The sequence below is a fragment of the Bos javanicus genome, chromosome 9 (assembly GCF_032452875.1).
Source record: "Bos javanicus breed banteng chromosome 9, ARS-OSU_banteng_1.0, whole genome shotgun sequence".
NCBI classification, from domain to species: Eukaryota; Metazoa; Chordata; class Mammalia; order Artiodactyla; family Bovidae; genus Bos; species Bos javanicus.
This window is the reverse complement of record NC_083876.1, coordinates 67,887,412-67,908,558: the sequence shown is the minus strand read 5'-3', so window position 1 is coordinate 67,908,558 and position 21,147 is coordinate 67,887,412. Positions and strand designations below refer to the sequence as shown.

The 21,147-nt window shown below is 40.6% G+C and overlaps 1 protein-coding gene across 1 annotated transcript in view; it reads left to right on the top strand.

The window, feature by feature from the left end:
* The first annotated feature begins 11,138 nt into the window (after positions 1-11,138).
* The window catches only part of ARHGAP18 (Rho GTPase activating protein 18), a 132,487-nt gene continuing 122,478 nt past the window's right edge, over positions 11,139-21,147 (top strand). Inside the window, exon 1 of the mRNA XM_061427937.1 lies at positions 11,139-11,361. Coding sequence (XP_061283921.1) covers positions 11,249-11,361 — 113 coding nt within the window. The 5' untranslated portion in view covers positions 11,139-11,248. The remainder of the gene's footprint in view (positions 11,362-21,147) is intronic.

Here is a 21,147-nt window from a genome sequence, read left to right as displayed (position 1 = left end):
TATTGGGAAAGAAAAAATATATATCTTACAGACTAAAGAAAAATGCAAAACTGAAATAGAGTTAGCAGGAAGATAGGTTGATAATGGAAAATAATGTATTTTTTCCTTTATGTAGTGTAATTCAAATTCTTTGACCCTTTGAATTGTAGAGAACCTTATGGATTTTGGGGAGGGTATGGAGGGGGAATAGAAATTTTAAAGACATTGTTTAGGAGTGATTCACAAGAACCAGATGTCCGTTCTTATAATCGACATTTTGATCCAGGAACTGTGTGTTGAGGCAATCCTTGAACCTGAGCAGCTTACACTGTAAGGAAGTACATATTCTGGAGGCAGGATATGGTGTTTTCCTCAACTGTTACGAGTCCTGACTCTGTAACCATCTGCCTGCCAGCTTTTGTCTAACCTTTTATTCCTTAGTAGCTGCTTCTGTAACGGAAGTAGTTTGGAGTAGGTATAGTTAACCTCTGCTGCTGTTGCTGCTAAGTCGCTTCAGTCATGTCCGACTCTGTGTGACCCCATAGACGGCAGCCCACCAGGCTCCCCATCCCTGGGATTCTCCAGGCAAGAACACTGGAGAGGGTTGCCATTTCCTTCTCCAATGCATGAAAGTGAAAAGTGAAAGTGAAGTCGCTCAGTTGTGCCCGACTCTTAGCCACCCCATGGACTGCAGCCTACCAGGCTCCTCCATCCATGGGATTTTCCAGGCAAAAGTACTGGAGTGAGTTGCCATTGCCTTCTCCATAGTTAACCTCTGGCCAACCTCAAAACAGACTCATTTTGAGTCTGCTTTAAAATTTCAGAAAGCCAAAATCCTCATGATTATAGCTATGTTCTTTGAGCCTTTGTAACAAGCCAGCTAACCAAATTATTAAATAGAATGAAGGCAAATAGCTTTTTAAGATATCTTCAGAGCAATATTTAAGGAGCACAGACAATTTTAGGGCTAGGATATTATGTGAGGAAAACTTTCTCAATTAACATTTGGGTGGAAATCCTTTTTAGTAATGTGTAGAGCAATGGTTCTTCATCCTTTTTGGAAGCTTATTGAGAATTCTAATAGCATATGGGTGCTGGTTCAAAACAAAATTATTATAAACAATTATGCTAAAATTTTTTTAAATAATTTTTTATTTCATTGGACATGTATTCTTTCACAGTGAAATAAATTTCCAATGAAATAAGTAAATTATAACCAATGAAGAAAAGTCATAATGTCCAATAAAGCTTGTATATTATACCATAATTTTGCAAAGACAGAATATTTCAATGATTATACATTATAGTAAATGTAAAACAAATCAAGTTAGTAGTTTATTTTTTTAAATAAAAGTATTGTCACCATAAAAAACTTATTTTAAGGTAGCTTTAAAAATGTTAAAATCTGTTTCTTAAAATTGAGGGAATATGGTATAAATGTTTTTTAAATAAAAAACTATGGCTCACTTATTTGAAAAAAAAATTATTCCCTAAAAGCAAAAACAAAATCCCAACTGGTCAAACAAAATACAAAGCAAATTCTTCCCCAAATAAATTTTAATACAAAGACTGCTTTTCTACCAAGTAATGCATATATTTTTTTATATATAATTCCTTTGATTTTTATTTTGATAACAATTCCTGAAAACACTAGTTCTCAAAACCATGTAGTAGAAGTGTAGAAAATTTAAATTCATATGACTTGCTCTGCTGCACAGGCTTATGGCAAGACTGGCCCATCGAGAATCCTAGGAGACCCTCAGTTGAAGTCCTGTTAGGAAGTTAAGAGCTGTTACTCTCATTCATCTGAGTAGAAGCAAACTTGAAAAAGAGTTCTCCTGAGATGTTTGCTTGCTGGGAAATTGAGAGGTAGTTGTCTTTCTCTATATTAGCAATCAATTATGGCATTCAGAAATTTGTCTAGTATTTCAGTTTCTGACCTCTGTGAACATGATGGCTGCTGGGCCAAAGCAACTCTGCTTGTTCTACAACTTGAAAAGATTTACTCATTCAACTGACCAGAAATAATTACTTTTCAATGAGCTAAACTCCCTGATTAAATTCCTCTGTGAGATTATCTTGAAGGTTTCCCTTTTCTCTTTAAAAAATAGAACACAAAACAAAACAAATCTTCTCCATGAAATAGTCAAAACATAGCTGACATTCTTTAGAAAACTAATGAAGTCCTGTGTATCAAAGGGAAGCTAATATTTTTCTAATATTTATTGACACCGCCTTTTTGAAAAGTTAGTGGTCAGAGTCCGTGGTCTGATGATGTTGACAATTTGCATGGTTCTAGAATAGTTTTTGCTGCCAGTGTTTGTATGTGTAGAGAGCCCTGATCCATGATTACATATGAGTCTAATTTCTTCATACCAGAAAGCAAAACCAGAGGTATTGCCCTACATTCTAGGTGCTCCTTCTATAAGCTGATTAATAAGACTTATTTTCCCCCAGTAAAATTATTTTATACCATTTTGGAAACATTTCTTTCTTTCTTTCTTTTTGAACTTTTTATTTTGTACTGTGATATAGCCAGTTAACAATGTTATAATTTCAGGTGAACATTGAAGGGACTCAGCCGTACGTATACATATCCACTATTCCCAAATCCTCCTCTCATCCAGGCTGCCACGTAACATGGAGCAGAGTTCCGTGTGGTGTGCAATATGTCCTTGTTTGTTATACATTTTAAATACAGCAGTGTGTACATGACCATCCCCAATTCCCTAAATATCCCTTCCCCACTTAGTTCAGTTTCTAAGTCTGTGAGTCTCTTTCTATTTTGTAAGTAAGTTCGTTTGTGTCATTTCTTCTTAGATTCCACATAAAAGGGACGCCATACAATATTTCTCCTTATCTGTCTGATTTACTTCACTCAGCATGACAATCTGTAGATCCATCTGTGTTACTGCCGATGGCTTTATTTCTTTCTTTTGAATGGCTGCATAATATTCCATTGTATAAATATACTGCATCTTCTTTATCCATTCCTCTGTTGATAGACATTTAGGTTGTTCCCATGTCTTGGCTACTGTACACAGTGCTTCAATGAACATTGGGGTATCTGTATCCTTTTGGATCATGTTTTTCTCCAGATACATGCCCAGGAATGGGATTGCAGGGTCATATGATAGCTCTATTTTTAGTTTTTTAAGGAACCTCTATACTGTTCTCCATAGTGGTTGCACCAGTTTACATTCCCACCAACACTGCAGGAGGTTCCCTTCTCTTTGGAGACATTTCTAACCTTAGAGATTTCCCAAAGTGCTTATAAAATAGAAATTCTTCTTTGATAGTATCTTCACAGTTTTAGCAAGTATTTTGGCCAATAAAAATAGTATCACTACTCTAGGACCTCTCTAAAACTTTGATAAATAAAATGAAAACTTAGTTATTTTATTTAAAATAAAAACTAAGCTTTAATAGAACTATAGTGCTTTCCTTCAATATTCAGCTTCCCAAATCTTTCCCAATCATCATGGCTTCTTTTACTCGACAAGGAGATAAGCATTTACTTGACAAGGAGATAAACATTCTTTGCAGTCTACTTCAGAACGAGGCTTTTGTACTAGGACAAACCTAAGTACTGCTATACTTTTAGATATTTCAAGTTGAATCTTTGTTCATAAGCAAAATACTACCTTTCCAGAAAGTACCTACCTCCAAAATATACTTCAGTCTCCCTGACTTGGTGCTTTTAAATGCAAGTGTTTTGCAACACAGGTTCCAATGTATTTAGCAATGAAGAGAAAACCAGAGGAGAGTTTAAAATCAGTGCTTTTACTTATAGCAGGTAATTTCCAGTTTAGACTAGTTTTGGCAGGAGGTGGAGTTTGTGTCTTTGTTGCTGAATTCTGTCCAACTCTTTGCACTCCATGGACTGTAGCCTCCCAGGCTCCTCTGTCCATGCAATTTCCCAGGCAAGGATGCTAGAGTGGGTTGCCATTTCCTTCTTCAGGGACTCTTCCCAAATCAGGGATTGAACCCACATCTCCTACTTTGGCAGGAGGATTCTTTACCATTGAGCCACCTGGGAAGCCCTGGAGGTGGATTTACCATGAAACTAAGTGAAGTTAACCCACCAGTCTTGCTCTTGCTAAGCCCCTTCCAAAGCCCCATATCTAAGAAATTCTATATGTTTTAGAGTCCCTTGGACTGCAAGGAGATCCAACCAGTCCATCCTAAAGAAAATTGGCCCTAAATATTCATTGGAAGGACTCATGCCGAAGCTGAAACTCCAGTACTTTGACCACCTGATGTGAAGAACTGACTCATTTGAAAAGACCCTGATGTTGGGAAAGATTGAAGGCAGGAGGAGAAGGGGATGGCAAAGGATGAGATGGTTGGATAGCATCACCGACTCAATGGACATGAGTTTGAGTAAGCTCCAGGAGTTGGTGATCGACAGGGAGGCCTGGCATGCTGCATTCCATGGGGTTGCAAAGAGTTGGACATGACTGAGCAACTGAAGTGAACTTAGGGTCCATAAACCTAGATCTGTCTTTTCCTGGTGTTTTAAAAAACTTTTTTTTTTAATTAGAAGAAAAGGATGTTTATAATCATAATGGCCAGAGGACTTGCCCTTCAGTTCTATGAGCTGAAACAATTTTAGATATGATGACATAATAATGATGACCTTGTACAGTAGGATGTACACTATGCCACACTCCCCTAGTAATTTGACATAAAAGAAAAATTCCAGAAAAAAACAAAACAGGAAACAAAACTAATGTGTTTAAGGCTAACTAAATGTTCCTCTCCATAGCACTTCCTTTACATCAGTGTTTAGCACTTTAGATGTGCTATAGATTATTTTACCTCATTAATTATACACATAGACTTTTTCATAAACAAAATAGTCACAGCAGAACAGCTGTGACCTTTATAATGTTTAAGAGCTTAGGTTCGATGGTTCTATAAACTCAGTCTTACATGTCCTGGTTCTGCCATCTACTAATGGAGTGACCTCACATTCTTCTTCTCAAAGTGGGAAGAATTCTAATGTTGATTTCTCAGACTTGTGCCAATTAAATGAGAGACTTATGTGTACACCATGTCTAGCAAAAAACAAGTGCTCAGACATGAGGTATTGTTATTTATTAAATGAGAGACTATGTGTACACCATGTTTAGCAAAAAACAAGTGCTCAAACATGAGGTATTGTTATTTATTGGTAGTAAACTATTTATCTTCTTGGTGTCCAAAATCACTGGTGATGGTGACTGCAGCTATGAAATTGAAAGACGCTTGCTCCTTGGAAGAAAAGCTATGACAAACCTAGACGGCATATTAAAAAGCAGAGACATCACTTTGCTAACAAAGGTCTGTATAGTCAAAGCTATGGTTTTTCCAGTAGTCATGTACGGATGTGCGAGTTGAACCTTAAAGAAGGCTGAGCGCCAAAAAACTGATGCTTTTCAACTGTGGTGCTGGAGAAGACTCAAGAGTCCCTTGGACTGCAAGGAGATCAAGCCAGTCAATCCTACAGGAAACCAACCCTGAATATTCATTGGAAGGACTGATGCTGAAACTCCAATACTCTGACCACCCGATGCGAAGAGCTGACTCACTGGAAAAGACCCTGATGCTAGGAGAGACTGAGGGCAGGACAAGGAGGAGGCGACAGAGGATGAGATGGCTGGATGGCATCACCCACTCAATGGACATGAATTTGAGCAAACTCCGGGAGATGGTGCAGGACAGGGAAGGCCAGGCGCGCTGCAGTCCATGGTGTCGCAGAGTCAGATACGACTTAGTGACTGAACAACAGCATCACTTATTGGTAGTAAGCTTTTAGCTGTAGGATTTTTTTCCAGGTGTTTGTCAGGGAACCTAAAGTAGCCTCTGGCAAAAGCAGTTAGAAATCATCCCAGGCATGACTAGTATTTTTTCCCTGGAGGAATCCTTAAGAAAATACCTTTGAGAATATTGAGAACTTTTTAGAGCTGTCCAGAGAGAGAGAAAAGGCTTTTTCCTTGTTACTCCAATGACAGAATTAGTAATAATAAAGGCAGTTTTCAAGGGAGTAGGTTTCGATTCTGTGTGTGGAAAAATTTTCAATCACAGCTCGTCAGTGAGAACTGGCTCACTTGCAAACTCACAGAATTAATCATACAAAAGCTTGATAAGACATAAGGCGGGAGATATTCGAACACTCCCTCTTCATTAGTTAATTCTGTTGTAGGAATCTAACTAGGTTTTATCACCTATGTAAAACTTTAACTTCAGTTGATGATTAAGTTATCCAAGTTCTTGTTATATTATTGGAAACTGAGTTTAGCTTTACCTATTGAAAGGTCAGTTTTCACATCACCCTGTGTTATTTATTGTTACTTATTGATAGTAAACTCTATTTTGGGGGGCTTCAAAATCACTGCAGATGGTGACTGCAGCCATGAAATTAAAAGACGCTTGCTCCTTGGAAGAAGAGCCGTGACAAACCTAGACAGTGTATTAAAAAGCAGAGACATCACTTTGCTAACAAAGGTCCGCATAGTCAAAGATGTGGTTTTTCCGATAATCATGTATGGATTTGAGAGTTAGACCATAAAGAAGGCTTCCAATTATCTTACAGTGTTTGTTTGAATATAAACATTCTCCTTAGTTAATTCCATTTAAAATGACAGAAACCAATTAAGGAAAAATTATATAAATATGTTGATCTGTTGCAGTTTTGGTACCTTGCAAATATAACTCCATGCTATTAACGAGGCTCCTAAATCAGAATATGAAAACCTGTTAATAAATTCCTTGATACTACTAGCACTGAAGCTAAGAATTTTATTCATTATTTTTGAACATGACTGTCAAATTATCTCAGGCTGCAGTACTATCTCCACCCTATTTTTCACAGCTGATTAGGGTACATAAATTACAGCTTCCTTTTTCCTCCATAAGTCATCTAGTACATCCCATTTGAAGGGAATGAATGAAATGAATGTTTCAACCATCTTGATATTGTTAATTACTTTGTGAGATATTTCATAACAGGAAAGACTTTGGCATGCAATCAATAGCTTGGAATAGTAACATCTTCAAGGATGTTAGGTTCCTAGCATTTATTTAAAAGTGGTTAAAGAAGAGAGTAAAATAATACTTTTTTTTTTTTCTCCATAAAATGTGTCTCTATGAGGAAGGGTATGAGGGACAGACTAGCTAATTCTTGGTAGGCTTTTAGGTGTTAAAAAGCCTTTCAAGAGAGCATCTTGGTAATAAGATTTGCTTCTGTGATGGTCATAAGAAAATTCTGAAAACTGTTCTTCATCTATTTGAGCCTATATTTGAAGTTAAACACACCAGGGCACAAGCTGTCTCCCTATTACAGGAAACATTCTCAGATCAGTAACAACAGGACTTATTAGGAGGAAAAGAAAAGGAGTCCAGAAGATTTTCATGTACCTGAAAGTTCACTTAAGAGGATTCAAATTTTATGTACCCAAACTATGTAAATCAATTTGTACCACGTTTTATTTTATGCCTCACAAAAGTTAAGAAAGTTGGCTACTGTGAACCCAAATGTTATTTTGGCTTGCTCAGTGGCAAAGAATCTGTCTCCAAGCAGGAGATACAGGAGATGAGAGTTTGATCCCTGAGTTGGAAAGATTGCCTGGATGAGGAAATGGCAACCCACTCCAGCCTTCTTGCCTGGGAAGTCCCATGGATAGAGGAGGCTGGCGGGTTATAGTCCATGGGGTGACAAAGAGTCAGTCTGGACTGGATGACTGAGCACACACATACCCTATGAACCCAAGTTTTATTTTGAGCTAGTAGTTATGTTTTGATTTACATATTGTGATTTGCTTGTTATTAAACAAATGGAGAGCCTATAATTAGATAAAGATATAGCTTAATCATCATTTTGGTTAAAACCAGACAAAAGGTCCCTTTATCATAAATGGTCTCATGAGAGTTGGTAGTGTTCAGGGCTCTCAGTGGGCATGTGTTACACTGACAGACTGAGGAGACAGTGAAAGAAGAAGGAAAAATAGAAAAATATGTTAAAAAAAAAAAAAAAAGTCCAGGGAAGGATGGGAAAGAAAGGATGGAGTAATAGAAAAATAGAGAAGCAAACTTTCAAACTGTGGTACTGGAGAAGACTCTTGAGAGACCCTTGAACAGCAAGGAATCAAACCAGTCAATCCTAAAGGAAATCAACTGTGAATATTCATTAGAAAGACTGATGCTGAAGTTCCAATACTCTGGCCACCTGATGGCAAGAGCCAACTCATTGGAAAAGACCCTGATGCTGGGAAAGATTGAAGGCGGGAGGAGAAGTAGGTAACAGAAGATGAAATGGTTGGTTGGTATCACTGACTCAACGGACATGAGTTTGAGCAAACTCTGGGAGATAGTGAAGGACAGGCAAGCCTAGTGTGCCTCAGTCCATGCTGGGGTTACAAAGAGTCGAACATAACTGAGAGACTGAACAACAGGAATGCATGTGTGCTAAGTCTCTTCAGTCATGTCCAACTCTTTGAGACCCTATGGACTGTAGTCCACTGGGCCCCTCTGTTCATGGGATTCTCCAGGGTTGCCGTGTCCTCCTCCAGGGGATCTTCTAGACCCAGGGATTGAACCCACATCTCTTATGTCTCCGGCATTGGGCAGGAGGGTTCTTTACCACTAGCACCATCTAGGAAGCCCTCTAGAATATATGGCCTACCAATAATGCAGAAGGTAGGGATTCTTGGATTTTTCTTGCATCTCAGAGCAGCTACATAAGAAAGAAGGGTGAATATGGAAACACTACTCATTTTTCCACGTAAAGAATTAAAAGGAACTCATACAATCAATTTCCCTTTTGCCTTTCTGTATTTTTCTTGCCTGAACTAGTAAACATTGCATCATAGGTTCATACCACTATGAGGATCGTTTGTCTAATTTACCAATTTTAACAACAACAACAACAAAAACTAGTGTACTTTCTAAGGGCATACTAAATTCATTCAGTTCTTTACTGGTCAGCAGTCACTGCTGCTGCTGCTGCTGCTAAGTCGCTTTAGTCGTGTCCGACTCTGTGTGACCCCGTAGACGGCAGCCCACCAAGCTCCCCTGTCCCTGGGATTCTCCAGGCAAGAACATTGGAGTGGGTTGCTACTTCCTGCTCTAACGCGTGAAAGTGAAGTCGCTCAGTCGTGTCCGACTCTTCGAGACCCCATGGACCGTGGCCCACCAGGCTCCTCCGTCCATGGGATTTTCCAAGCAAGAGTACTGGAGTGGGGTGCCATTGCCTTCTCCACAAGTCTTGCCATGGCTTCTGCCAGACACCAGTCTCTCTGGTCCCACTGTCATTCCTTTCTGTCCCTTCTATATCTAACTTAATCCTTCCACACAGTGGGTCTTTAGCAGTCACTAAAGACCCACTATGTGGAAGGATTAAGTTAGATATAGAAGGGACAGAAGGAATGACAGTGGGACCAGAGAGACTGGTGTCTGGCAGAAGCCATGGCAAGACTTGTGTGAGTAAAGGAGCAAGAACATACAGTACTCTTCTCAAAAGTTTGAAACTGGTTCTGGCAAACAGTGGTTCCAGTGGGGAACCAGTGGAAGTTTTAAAGTGTGGAGCAACATCATTAGGGCTTGTGCTTGGGTGTGATAATGATGTGCCAGATAATTCTGAGGAGGAAGCAAGACAATAGGTAGAGCCTGTTGGAGGCATTTGTGCAAAGATTGACCAACTAGTTATGGAGAGAGGGGAGGGAGAAACCTATAATAAACTTTTTTTGGAAGACTTATAAGTGGGAGTTCACAGTAGTTACCAAAGAGGCTTTAAAAAATAATAAAAAAAATTTTGGTACTTTAAGATGTGTAAGTATGAATAAAGTACTTATTTCTCATGATCATTTTACATAATAAAAAGTATAAACAGTATTTTTATGGAATGATGAAACTGACAACTTATTTATAAGAAAGTTTGAATACAAATACTAATAGACATGAAAATGAACAACAAAAGCCACTTCAATTCAGGCTACTAGATATATAGAAGAGAATAGAATTTTTTTTTAGAGGAGAAAGGACAGAAAAATCTTACATTTTTAATAACTTTTTCATTTGTTTCCTTATCTACAGGACAAAAACAGGATAGTGGTTAAAAAGAATGGATTTTAGCCTAGAATTCTGTGCAAATCTAGCTCTGGCATAGAACAATTGTTATCTTAGTTGTTGTATACTCGCTCAGTTGTGTCCAGCTCTTTGCCGCCCCATGGACCCCAGGCTCCTCTCTGTCCATGGAATTTCCCAGGCAAGAATACTGAGGTGGGTGCCATTTCCTTCTCTGGGGGATCTTCCTGACCCAGTGATTCTACTTGTGTCTCCTGCATTGGCAGGCAGATTCTTTACCACTGAGCCACCAGGGAAGCAGGGGCCAACTAGTGGAGAGCCAAGGTACTTAATCAGCCCTTCAGCCTCACTTTCCTGCAGATACCCGTGTTATAAGATGTGTATGTGTGTGAGAGAAAGAGGGGGAGGAGGGAGAGAGAGAATTTAACTGAATTGAATGAGATAGTACATGTACAACACCTGTCACAGAGAGCGCCTTGCATATGTTAGGTGCTCAACAAATAATAAGTACTTTTTTTTAAAATTCTCAACAATGCCATTTAACACTTTTGGTAGATGCAGCTCTTTTTGGTACTGAAGGGTATTTTATTAAAAGCAAAAGGTAAGCTTGGCGTTGCATTTTATGTGAAATAAGGTGACATTTCCGGTGCGAACATTTTTAACCAGACACAAGAGGTAGCCTCTCCTGTTTGCTGGGCAGGTTCATTGGGTTTTGCTATGGTTAATTTTAACGCTGACGTTCAGGGGTTAAGAAAAGCCCTTACTCGTGTTACATGAAGTAGCAGAAATTATCAGATGGAAACAGGAATTAAGAAAGGGAAAAAAAAAAAAGGCTCTGCGGCAATTCATTGTTTCCTAACCAAGAAAACTTGTGCTTACAAAAATGAGAGGCGGCTACAACCTGGCAGTTTAATCGGATCAGAATAACTTAGGGGAGGGGGCAACAAGTAACCCCTACACCCCCACCCTTTAACCCAGGCCTTTCGGACTGGGTTGGTCCGGGGCTGGGACCATGGCTCTGAGTCTCTGGTCTCTCCATTGGAGAGGCGCGGCCGCGCGCCGAGAGGCCCCGCCCCTCCCGTGTGAATCGCCGACCTCGGTGGGCGGAGCCGGCGGATGCTAATGAGTCGAGTTGCCGGGCGAGCCAAGAACTTCATTCCCTCCTCTGTGTCAGGATCGCAGAAATTATGCCCCTTCTCTCACCATGAGCTGGCTCTCCAATTCCCAGGCAGTTGTGCTCACTGCCTACCACCCCAGCGGCAAGGACCAGGCCCTGGGGGGGAGCCATGGCAAGGGCGGGGAGGAAGCCGCCTCGAGGTAAGCCTGGGCACTCGAAAGCCAGAGAACAAAACAAAACGCTCTTACCTGCTCCTCAGGGAAGAAAGTGACAGGGAAGTTGGTGTGGGTAGAAAGTAAGCTACAGCCGCAGGTCGCGCCTAACCTCGTGCAGCAGCAGAAATGTTTGGGGCTTTCTGTACTTTACATCTCACCTAGTTTGAGTCGGAAACCGCCTCTACGATGACTGGTGAAGACGGATAGGAAGGAACTGGGGCGATGGCTGTCAGGCTCCTCGCTCAGCAGGTGCATTTGCAAATGCTGAAAGATCAAATAACTATATTTGAAACACTTCCTGTGAGATGGAATTCTTGAATGGGCCCAAGGCCCAGCCACTGAAACTGCTGCTTGGGAACAGTGCCAACAAGCAGGAGGGCTGTTCATTGTACAATCTGTTGTTGTTACAGTATGTTTTTTTCCCCCCTCTCTTTTGGCTGAAAGCAAACTTCTTAGGCAGAAAGCCCAAGACACTGGCCTGTGGCAGTATGTTTCTCATTCTTTGGTGTATGTAGATTTGTTGTTGTTGTTATTGGGGGGAGCTTTCAGAAAGGTTTATGTCAGGAAGTAGTACTCTGCTACCAGAGTGACCTGTGGTTAATGTTAACTCACTTTATAGGTAGAGGGGGCGAATATTCTATAGACCACTGAGGCGCAAAGAGTACCTTTCTCTCTGTGTACTTTGCTCTGTTTTTTCAAGTTTTTTTTTTTTTTCCCCTTACCTTTCCTTAATGACCTTCTCACTAGCTGAACATTTTTACCTCCGTATTAGATATAAATTGTAAATATTGGCCCAGAAGCTTGCAAACAGCAAATGCTAACCTAATAGGGTAGGACACTAATTATCAGTAAGCACATTTCCTCCTTGATGTTTAATGTGATAATAAAACCTTCTTTGTTCTTTTGTGACTTATGCTTAGGCCTTAAGCTGGAATAATGCCTTCTTTCATTTGTTTTAAAATCCCCAGATATGGGGGAGGGGAATAAAAATCAAAGGAACGGCTGTAATACTCTGCCTTAGATTCCCAGGCTGACTAGAATTTTTCCTTACATAGCAACCACCATATGTATTCTGTTGAATTAATTCATTTCCAAAGATAAAAGGGATTTGCTGCTTGTACTTTGGGTGTGTTATTTTATTTTCTGTCTTTTTAAGTATTTTGTCTGAGAGCTCATAACATGTTTTCAACCATTTTTTATTTTTTTTTTGTAGTGCACTAAGGGGATAGTTACCTTTCAGCAGTAAGCAGACAGCAATGCCAACCCCTTATTGTCCATAACTTCGACTCCGCTTGACAGTCCAAATTACCAGAATTGTGCAGACTTAGCACATTCTCCAGAGACTTTACTCTGGAATGGCCTGAGGATGTGAGCTGAATTTTGGATCCTGAGTGAAAAGAACCTTAGGGACATTGAGGCCTGACCTCTCACTTTTATTGCCTTGACTCAAACCCCAGGAATTAGGCTTTTTTGCAAGGTCTTTTCTAGGGCTTTGCGTATTGAGATACGGAGACTTTATCCTGTGTTTGGAGCTTAGCTGCCTGTTGTGGGTGACCTATACTCAAGTGACCTATACTTGAATGGGTTGTGGGACAAAAGAGAGGAAAGGATGGGTCATTCTCAGCCTTGTTGTCACTCAGTTGTGTCCGAATTCTGAGACACCATGGACTGTAGCCTGCCAGGCTCCTCTGTCCATGGGATTCTCCAGGTAAGAATATTGGAGTGGGTTGCCATTTCCTTCTCCAGGGGATCTTCCCAACCCAAGGATGGAACCTGCAGCTCCTGCTTTGGTAGGTGGATTCTTTACCACTCAGCCACCAGGGAACCCCCCATTTTCAGCTTAGGTTAGAGCAAAGTCAAGAGGCTGCAGGGTAGGCAGCTGCTCAGAGTGACTGCTCTCCATGGGGTGGCAGCACCAGATCTGTTTTTTCAGGTCCCCCCTCCCCACCACTGGCTGCCATATTGCTTGCCCATACTGGCGCCAGTTCCCACCACTGAATCAGAGTCCTCTGTTGGAGAAGATGGGAGCCTTTGTTTTAGGGCTGGGAGGAAAGGCGAGAAAAGGGATAGTCCTTTTTTGCTTTTACCCTTAAGCACATTAACTAATTTATCAGATAAGCTCAGTTTCTTTGGGAGGCATCTTCTTTAGTTTGGAAGGGTTGAGATATTGCAGTTGGGGTAGGTGGAGGGAGGAGGGATTTGAAGAAGGAATGGCATCAGGAGTGATCCCTTAAAGGTGATGGTGAGGGAGAGGCAGTACACGGGGCTTTGGGGCTGGGGTGCTCAGCTTGTACTTTAAGCATTGGCAAGCTGCCCCAAGGTGCAAGGTAGATGCCTATTTTAAAAAGCACTTCAAAAATCAAACCAAACCAAAATAAAGCAAAACCTCTGAAAAAGAGACAGAAGTTAGACTCTGTGTCCACCTATTTAAAATTTGTTGAAGGCAGCACAGAAGTCTAATTTGGCTTTTTGTAAGACTTTGTCTCTTCTAAATAATATGCACTTTGATGAGCTACTTATTCAAAAGTTCAATTAGATGAACTCATTATATGCCATTTGATAAGTATAGAGGATTATGTATATGATTTTGGATATTTATAGAAAGTGAGTTTTAGACCTATATTACCAAATCCTTTTTTTTTTTTCCAATTGTTCTTTTAGTCTTTGGGAAAGCTGGAATAGTAAGGAGCTAATTTTGTAAGTTGTCTGTTAGTCTAAAATTCCCTCCATTCCATTCCATTATCCCTCTTTATCGGGACATAGTCATTGTTTATTTGATTAAGGAATTCTTGCTACTCTTGTTTTTGCTGTGTGTGTGTGCTCAGTCCTGTCTGACTCTTTGCGACCCCATGGGCTGTAGTCCGCCAGACTCCTCTGTCCGTGGAATTTCCCAGACAAGAATACTGGAGTGGGTTGCCATTTCCTACACCAGAGGATCTTCCCGACCCAGGGATCGAACCCACATCTCTTGTGTCTCCTGCATTGGCAGGTGATTCTTTACCGCTGCGCTACCTGAGAATCCCAGTCCTGGTTAGTCTTTCAAATAGTTACAGAATCCTGCTTTCAAGTTTTTTGTTATGTTTCTTCTTGAAAACATTAGGATTTGAAGAAATATGCTAATGCTAGTTCTGACTGAGTTGTACATAGTCAAATGTTTCCAGAGGAAACCACTTTTTATGAGTAGCTATATTTATAAGACTTTATTTACTTGTTAATTTTCAAGTAGGTTTTTTAATGTTTACTTTTGCAAAGCAGTTTTTCAAAAAATACTGCATTTTGGCTATCCTTACTATTCTGCCTTGACTTTCCTGTCATTTTAAGAAGAGCTGTTTGTTTTATTTGCTTCCTATCAGTTTTTGCTGATATTTGATAAATATTAACGTCAGTAGTATTTTTCTTCTTACTGAACCTCTGACTCTAGTTATCTAGTTATCATATGAGATATTTTTATGTCTTCCATGAGTACATGTGTGGTGTTCATCATGAAAGATTTTGTTTTGCTGAAGCCATTTGCCACTGGTTTTGGGCAGAGGCAGAACCAGGAGGCACGAGGTCACAGTGACATAAACCCTGAAACTCTGGGTGTGGGGCCAGGCTGCATGGGGTCGAATCCCAATTCTGCCAGTCATTAGCAGCTTGGCCTTAGAAGGATTATTTAAGTGTCTTGTAAATTGAACTTCATGGTAGTACTCACTTCACAGGGAGGATTACGTGGGAAGATCTGTGTAAAGCCCATAGAACAGGGAAGAGTTTATGGCTAGCCTCTGCTTTTTTTCACAGTAGATACAGAAAAATAACTTATTGAGCTTTGTGGTGTACAATATATTCTTTTTCATTTCAGAAGTATTTTTACAAATAATATTTTGTCATGTGTTAAGAAACATGGCCATGATCCATATGCTTAACTAAAAATGACATAACCAGCAATTAATGATGTAAAAGTTCAGGCCTTGGAAGTTTAAAAGACCCTGGAGATGTCCTTTTGATCCAAAGCAACATTTACAATTTGAACTAGTGACAGCCACTTATAACAGGCCCTGCCTTGGGGCATTGATGGGCCATGCTGAGGTCTGCAAACATTGACTTTTATGGCAGGCTGGAATGTGGGTGGGTCCTCTTTTGGCAGCTGGACTAATTGCTGCCTCCATGCTTCTGTCCTCCTCCTTTAAGAATTACTGCTTCCGGTGTGCCAAATTAAAGAGGGCTGCCACCTTCTTATGTCTTTCAAGTTGAATTTGTAACATTAGAAAAAAAGTACGCTACCACAGATAGAGTTCTTTCCTTTTGAATTTATGTATTATTTGAAATTATATATTTTTGGTGACAGAAGGAATGGTGAAGAGTTTTTATAATGAAATTATGTAATATGAGGACCATTTTCCTTGACCTTGGAGTTTAAGGGTGATTTGTCTTTCTGATTTTGCAGGAGTTAGTGACCAAATGCATTTTTAACCTGCCCATACGGATAATTGTTTTCTAGATCAATCTAGTCCTCATTTCCTGGTGTAAGAGTGCTTTCTAAAAACTGATTTTCTTTACTGTGTCATTTAAAAGTCCTACTAGTAATTTTCTCTTGAGTTGTTAAAAGACACAGCCAGTATTCTAACTAGACAAGTCTTACCTTCATTTAGAATTGTGTGGTATTTGCCTTCTAACCATCCTCATCTGTGAGGTCTCTGATTTTTGTGGGCCTCTTTAAAGTATCTTCATGGGACTTATATTAGGTATATGTCTTTTAAGTATAAGGATTTATAAATCTCAAGAACCCCACCTTTTTTTTTTTTTTTTTTAAAAAAAAAAGCAAAACGAAAGGAACCTGCTGAAAACTTTCCTCAACTTCAATGGCACACTTAGGTTTTTCACTGTTTACCCTCATCTCTCTTCTGAGTGAGGCTAGTGCTTTGCAAGGTTTATGGTTGCTCTTTTAAGTTCTTAGTATTTGTCATGTTTTTGAGAGTGTTGTAGCAAAACAAACTCACAAAGACTGATGCATTTAACAGTGCTCGTGATGGCTTCCGGATTGCCTGGCAATTAGACCTAAAGAGTTTTTAATAATTGGCCCACCAAAATGAATTACTTTTTTCTCTTGTTTTAAAATTCCTCATTATCTGTACACCTGAGTATCATTTACAGCTTAGAAAAAGGACCCGGCATCCTAGAGGCCTAGGCTACACTTGTGCCAACCAGAAGTTCCCAGTGTCCCATGGTTGTGGATCTGTAAGGTCTCACACTCTTTGGCAGCCTCTGCTCTCCTACATCTTGTCTGAATGCTACCCAGAAGTCCAGAGAAGCCTCTCTACTTGTTACCCCGTGGTGGCCCTGTGAGAAAGCTTGCAACAGCAGAAACTTGAGGCCTCCAGGCTGTGGCTTCGGTGGTGGTACGGTGGAGGGTGGGCATGGGAAGGGTTAGCAGTGTGGCCTCCAAGCTTGGTTTGGGGAAGAAGGTGTCCTAGACCAGGTGTGATGCCAGTCCCTTCCTGAACTCTCCCCTCTGGGTGATTTCTTTCCTGACCTAAACCTTTCATTTCATACAAATACTCCAAGATAAAATGGCTTGTTGTCAAAGTTTTAGTCAGTACTGATATTTAATGTCTTTGTTTTACTTTTGATAAGAGGAGATAGAAAGTAAGAAGTTTTCTTACAGGAGGAGACTGGGCTTTCCCAGTCTATTTGGTGAAGAACCCACCCTCAATGCAGGAGATGCAGAAGACAATAGTTAGATCCCTGGGTTGGGAAGATCCCTGGAGGAGGAAATGGCAACTCACTGTCTTCTTGCTTGAAAACTCCCATAAGTAGAGGAGCCTAGCAGGCTATAGTCCATGGGGTCACAAGAGAGTCCGAGGCGACTGAGCACAAAGCATAGATAGGGACAAGTCAAGGTGTTGGGTGGATTAGGGCAGAGGGAGCAGACGGGATGATGTGTGGATAATTCTGAAGACACATTCTTTTGACTTCTGCATTTGTTGCTGGGAGCTGGCCAAGTTTATCCCCTTTTTTTGAAAGAAGTAAACAGAAACCATGGAGATCTGCACGGTCAGTTACTACATCTGGAGTCCTTACTCAAGTCCACCAAACATCTGAATTTTTGTGTTGGGAAAAAAATGGTGACATGTCACCCCTTTGACACATGCTCTTTCGGTAGTCACTTTTGCAAAGAACACTTGTGTCTCCAGGGAAAATGAGGTTTATTGCAGGCATCTGGGTCATAAGGAAAAGACCATGTCTTCTTCCCTCAGGACTGGTCACATGATAAGTTGCTCTCTTTTGGGGACTCTATTCTTTTCTGTCCACTGGCTGTATAATCATATTTTGAGCTTGAGCTTGTTTCTTAATGGATGCCCCACTTGTGTAGCCCTCTAAGATCTTACACCTCATAGCATATGAGCTAATTTCAAATTTTTGAACAGGGATCAGTTTTGCCCAGTTAATTTTTTTGAGCTGTCTGGGGAAGCCCATGATTTGACCATCTGGGGTCTTTTTAGAGAAGCAGATTCTGTCAATGGGGCAGCTTCCCTCCAAAGGTAACTTGGCATCTTTGGTAAGCTGTTTAGAATTCGATTTCATTGCTTGTCTATGAAATGAGTGTGTTAAAGTTCTGCTTCACAAGGTTAATTATAAAGATCAACTATGTAGCTTTTGAAAGCATTCAAAAAAATGTACACATCAGGCATATAATTGCTGAATCATTTTCAATACTCTAACTTTTCCCAGGACAGTTCATTTAACCAGAATTGTCATACTGAACTTTTTGCTTTAATTTGCACTTTCCTTTTTTGCTGTGTATTAAATTAAAATGTAAGTTCCTTGATTATGGAGGTCTTGCCTCATTTTGTCTCTTTACTTGGGTTTAGCAGAGGGCTTGACCTACTCTAGGCAGGTAATAAAAATTTGAATGAGTATAAGAGGGAGTAGGGTGTAGTGATTACATGCAAAGACTTTGAGACTAGACTGTCTCGGTCAGAGTCCTGGTTCTGTCATTTAATAGCTGTGTGATCTTGGGCAAGTTATTTAATGTCATAGAGCCTGAGTTTTTTCTTTTCCTTCTTCAAACTGGGCATGCTGCTGCTGCTAAGTTGCTTCAGTCGTGTCCGACTCTGTGTGACCCCATAGACCACCAGGCAGCCCACCAAGCTCCGCCGTCCCTGGGATTCTCCAGGCAAGAACACTGGAGTGGGTTGCCATTTCCTTCTCCAATGCGTGAAATTGAAGTCTGTCAGTCATATGCAACTCTTCGCAACCCCATGGACTGCAGCCTACCAGGATCCTCCGTCCATGGGATTTTCCAGACAAGAGTACTGGAGTGGGGTGCCATCGCCTTCTCCAGCAAACTGGGCATATTAATACATAATTCAAGAGTTATGAGGTTTGAATGAGTTAGTATATGTAACATTCTTAAGAGTGTTTGTTCTAAAGCACAGTGACCGTCTGTGATGATACAGGGGACAGAGGAGCCTGGCGGCTACATCCTTGGGGTCGCAAAGAGTCAGACATGAGTGAAGGACTAACACTTTTACTTTCAGTCACAGATGTTGGTGAATTAATCTGGAAATACTGCTAGAAAGCATCTTTGAAGCTGAGTTGTAAGTGGTTTGGGAAAAGAATGTTTGCTTTAATACATATGCAGTATAATTTCTTAATTTGAGAAATAGTGTTTTGGAATAAGTTTAAGATATTTATAAAGATATCTCAAATTATATTAATTTTAAGAAATACTAAGAATACCTATCTTAAAAAAGGGCTTAATGGGTACTGAACCCTTGTTAGGCCCACTGTTTTAAACAACTTTCTGTAGTTTGGGTGGATATAAATTTCTAAATCATTTGTTACTCTTAATAATGTGGAAAATCATCTTATGTAGAGCAAGGAACAGTTATTTGCTGCTGCTGCTGCTAAGTCGCTTCAGTCGTGTCCGACTCTGTGTGACCCCATAGACGGCAGCCAACCAGGCTCCCCCGTCCCTGGGATTCTCCAGGCAAGAACACTGGAGTGGGTTGCCATTTCCTTCTCCAATGCATGAAAGTGAAAAGTGAAAGTGAAGTCGCTTAGTCCTGCCCAACTCCCAGCGACCCCATGGACTGCAGCCCACCAGGCTCCTCCGTCCATGGGATTTGCCAGGCAAGAGTACTGGAGTGGGGTGCTATTGCCTTCTCCAAAGACCAAACTGACTTTAGCTTATTTGAATACTTGTAGGTACAAGCCCCAGTATATCACCATAGCTAAAATATTTGAAGACAGGATAATGTTTACACTTTTCCCCCTTAAAATGTACCTGTGTACTTTTTGAACAACTCTTGATCTTATAACCGAGCAGTGATATTTCATGGAGCAGAGCTAAAGTGAAGGTGTGATATCCGCAGCCCAGATCCTCACACAGTTACCCCTGAGCTGCATCCCGTTTCCCATTTAGTGCACACACTTAAAGACTATCTATTGATTTTTCTCTTCCTCTGTATCATACATAATACATTCCTTTAAATGCTTACTGTGCACTGGGCCTCGCGTAGGAAACTCTGTCCCCTTAGCCAGTTCTCCGCATATCCCTCTCATACCTGCCTTTCAAGTTGCTATTAACTTGGTAGCTCTTGCTTATGAGTGGCTTACCGAGTAGACTGTTCTGCCTCCACCTCTAAGAGACTGGGGACTTTAGTGGTGGGATGGGGGAACCTGGAGGAAGGAAAGAGACGGAGCTGGAGAGAGGAGGGAGGTGTAATCCACTGAGTTATGCAGAAGCCATTTTCCATAGGCAGAAAAGTAGCATCACAGATGGTAATCAAATCCCACAGAGCTCCAGTTGTGCCATTTTCTGGCTTAATAGAGTTCTTTTCGCCAGTTGGAAAACCCCAAGCACCATATATTTGTGGCATTGTTGCTATGGGAGAATGTGTCCTGAGTTCCCAATAACATGTTTCAAACCTAAGTAAAATCTTCGAGTAAGTTGGGGATGATGTTCTTTGCTGCCTTTTAGGACCTCTGTTAGTTGAGACATGAAAGAGATATTTTTTTCTGCTGCCTTTAGTTTTGTCTTTCTCTAGTACACTCCAATACTCTTGCCTGGAAAATCCTATGGACGGAGGAACCTGGTGGGCTGCAGTCCATGGGGTTGCTAGGAGTCGGACACAACTGAGCAAATTCACTTTCACTTTTCTCTTTCATGCACTGGAGAAGGAAATAGCAGCCCACTCCAGTGTTCTTGCCTGGAGAATCCCAGGGACGGGGGAGCCTGGTGGGCTACCGTCTATGGGGTCGCACAGAGTCAGACACGGCTGAAGCGACTTAGCAGCAGCAGCAGCAGTACAGTGCACTTCTCAAGGCAAATGGGAGTGCTGCATACCCTGATGTGTCTTTCCACAGGTCCTGATCTTTCCACAGGTGCTGATCTTTCCACACGTCCTGAACATGTGCCTGTCCTACATTAGGGAGCAGGCACTAGCCAAAATTTGTCATTTATTTGGAAGATTTAGAAATGTGGAAACTGATATATGTTGTGTCTCTAGTTGAATCAGATTACAACTGTAAAATGTAATTAACTTAAAATGGGAAATGCTTTAATAGCATGCTGCTGTGAAAGTGAAGCTGTGTAGAAAATTAATGGAATCCACACTAGCAAGAATTTTTCAAGTTCGGTGGTTTGGCTCTAGAGATCTGGTTTATCTCTGAATGCTAATGTCTCTCAGGTATCATCTATATATTTTGAAAAAATAGTAAGAATTATTTATTGTTGATGAGCAGCATACAACTGAAATCCTACCTAGAATAAGATTTGGATAATTC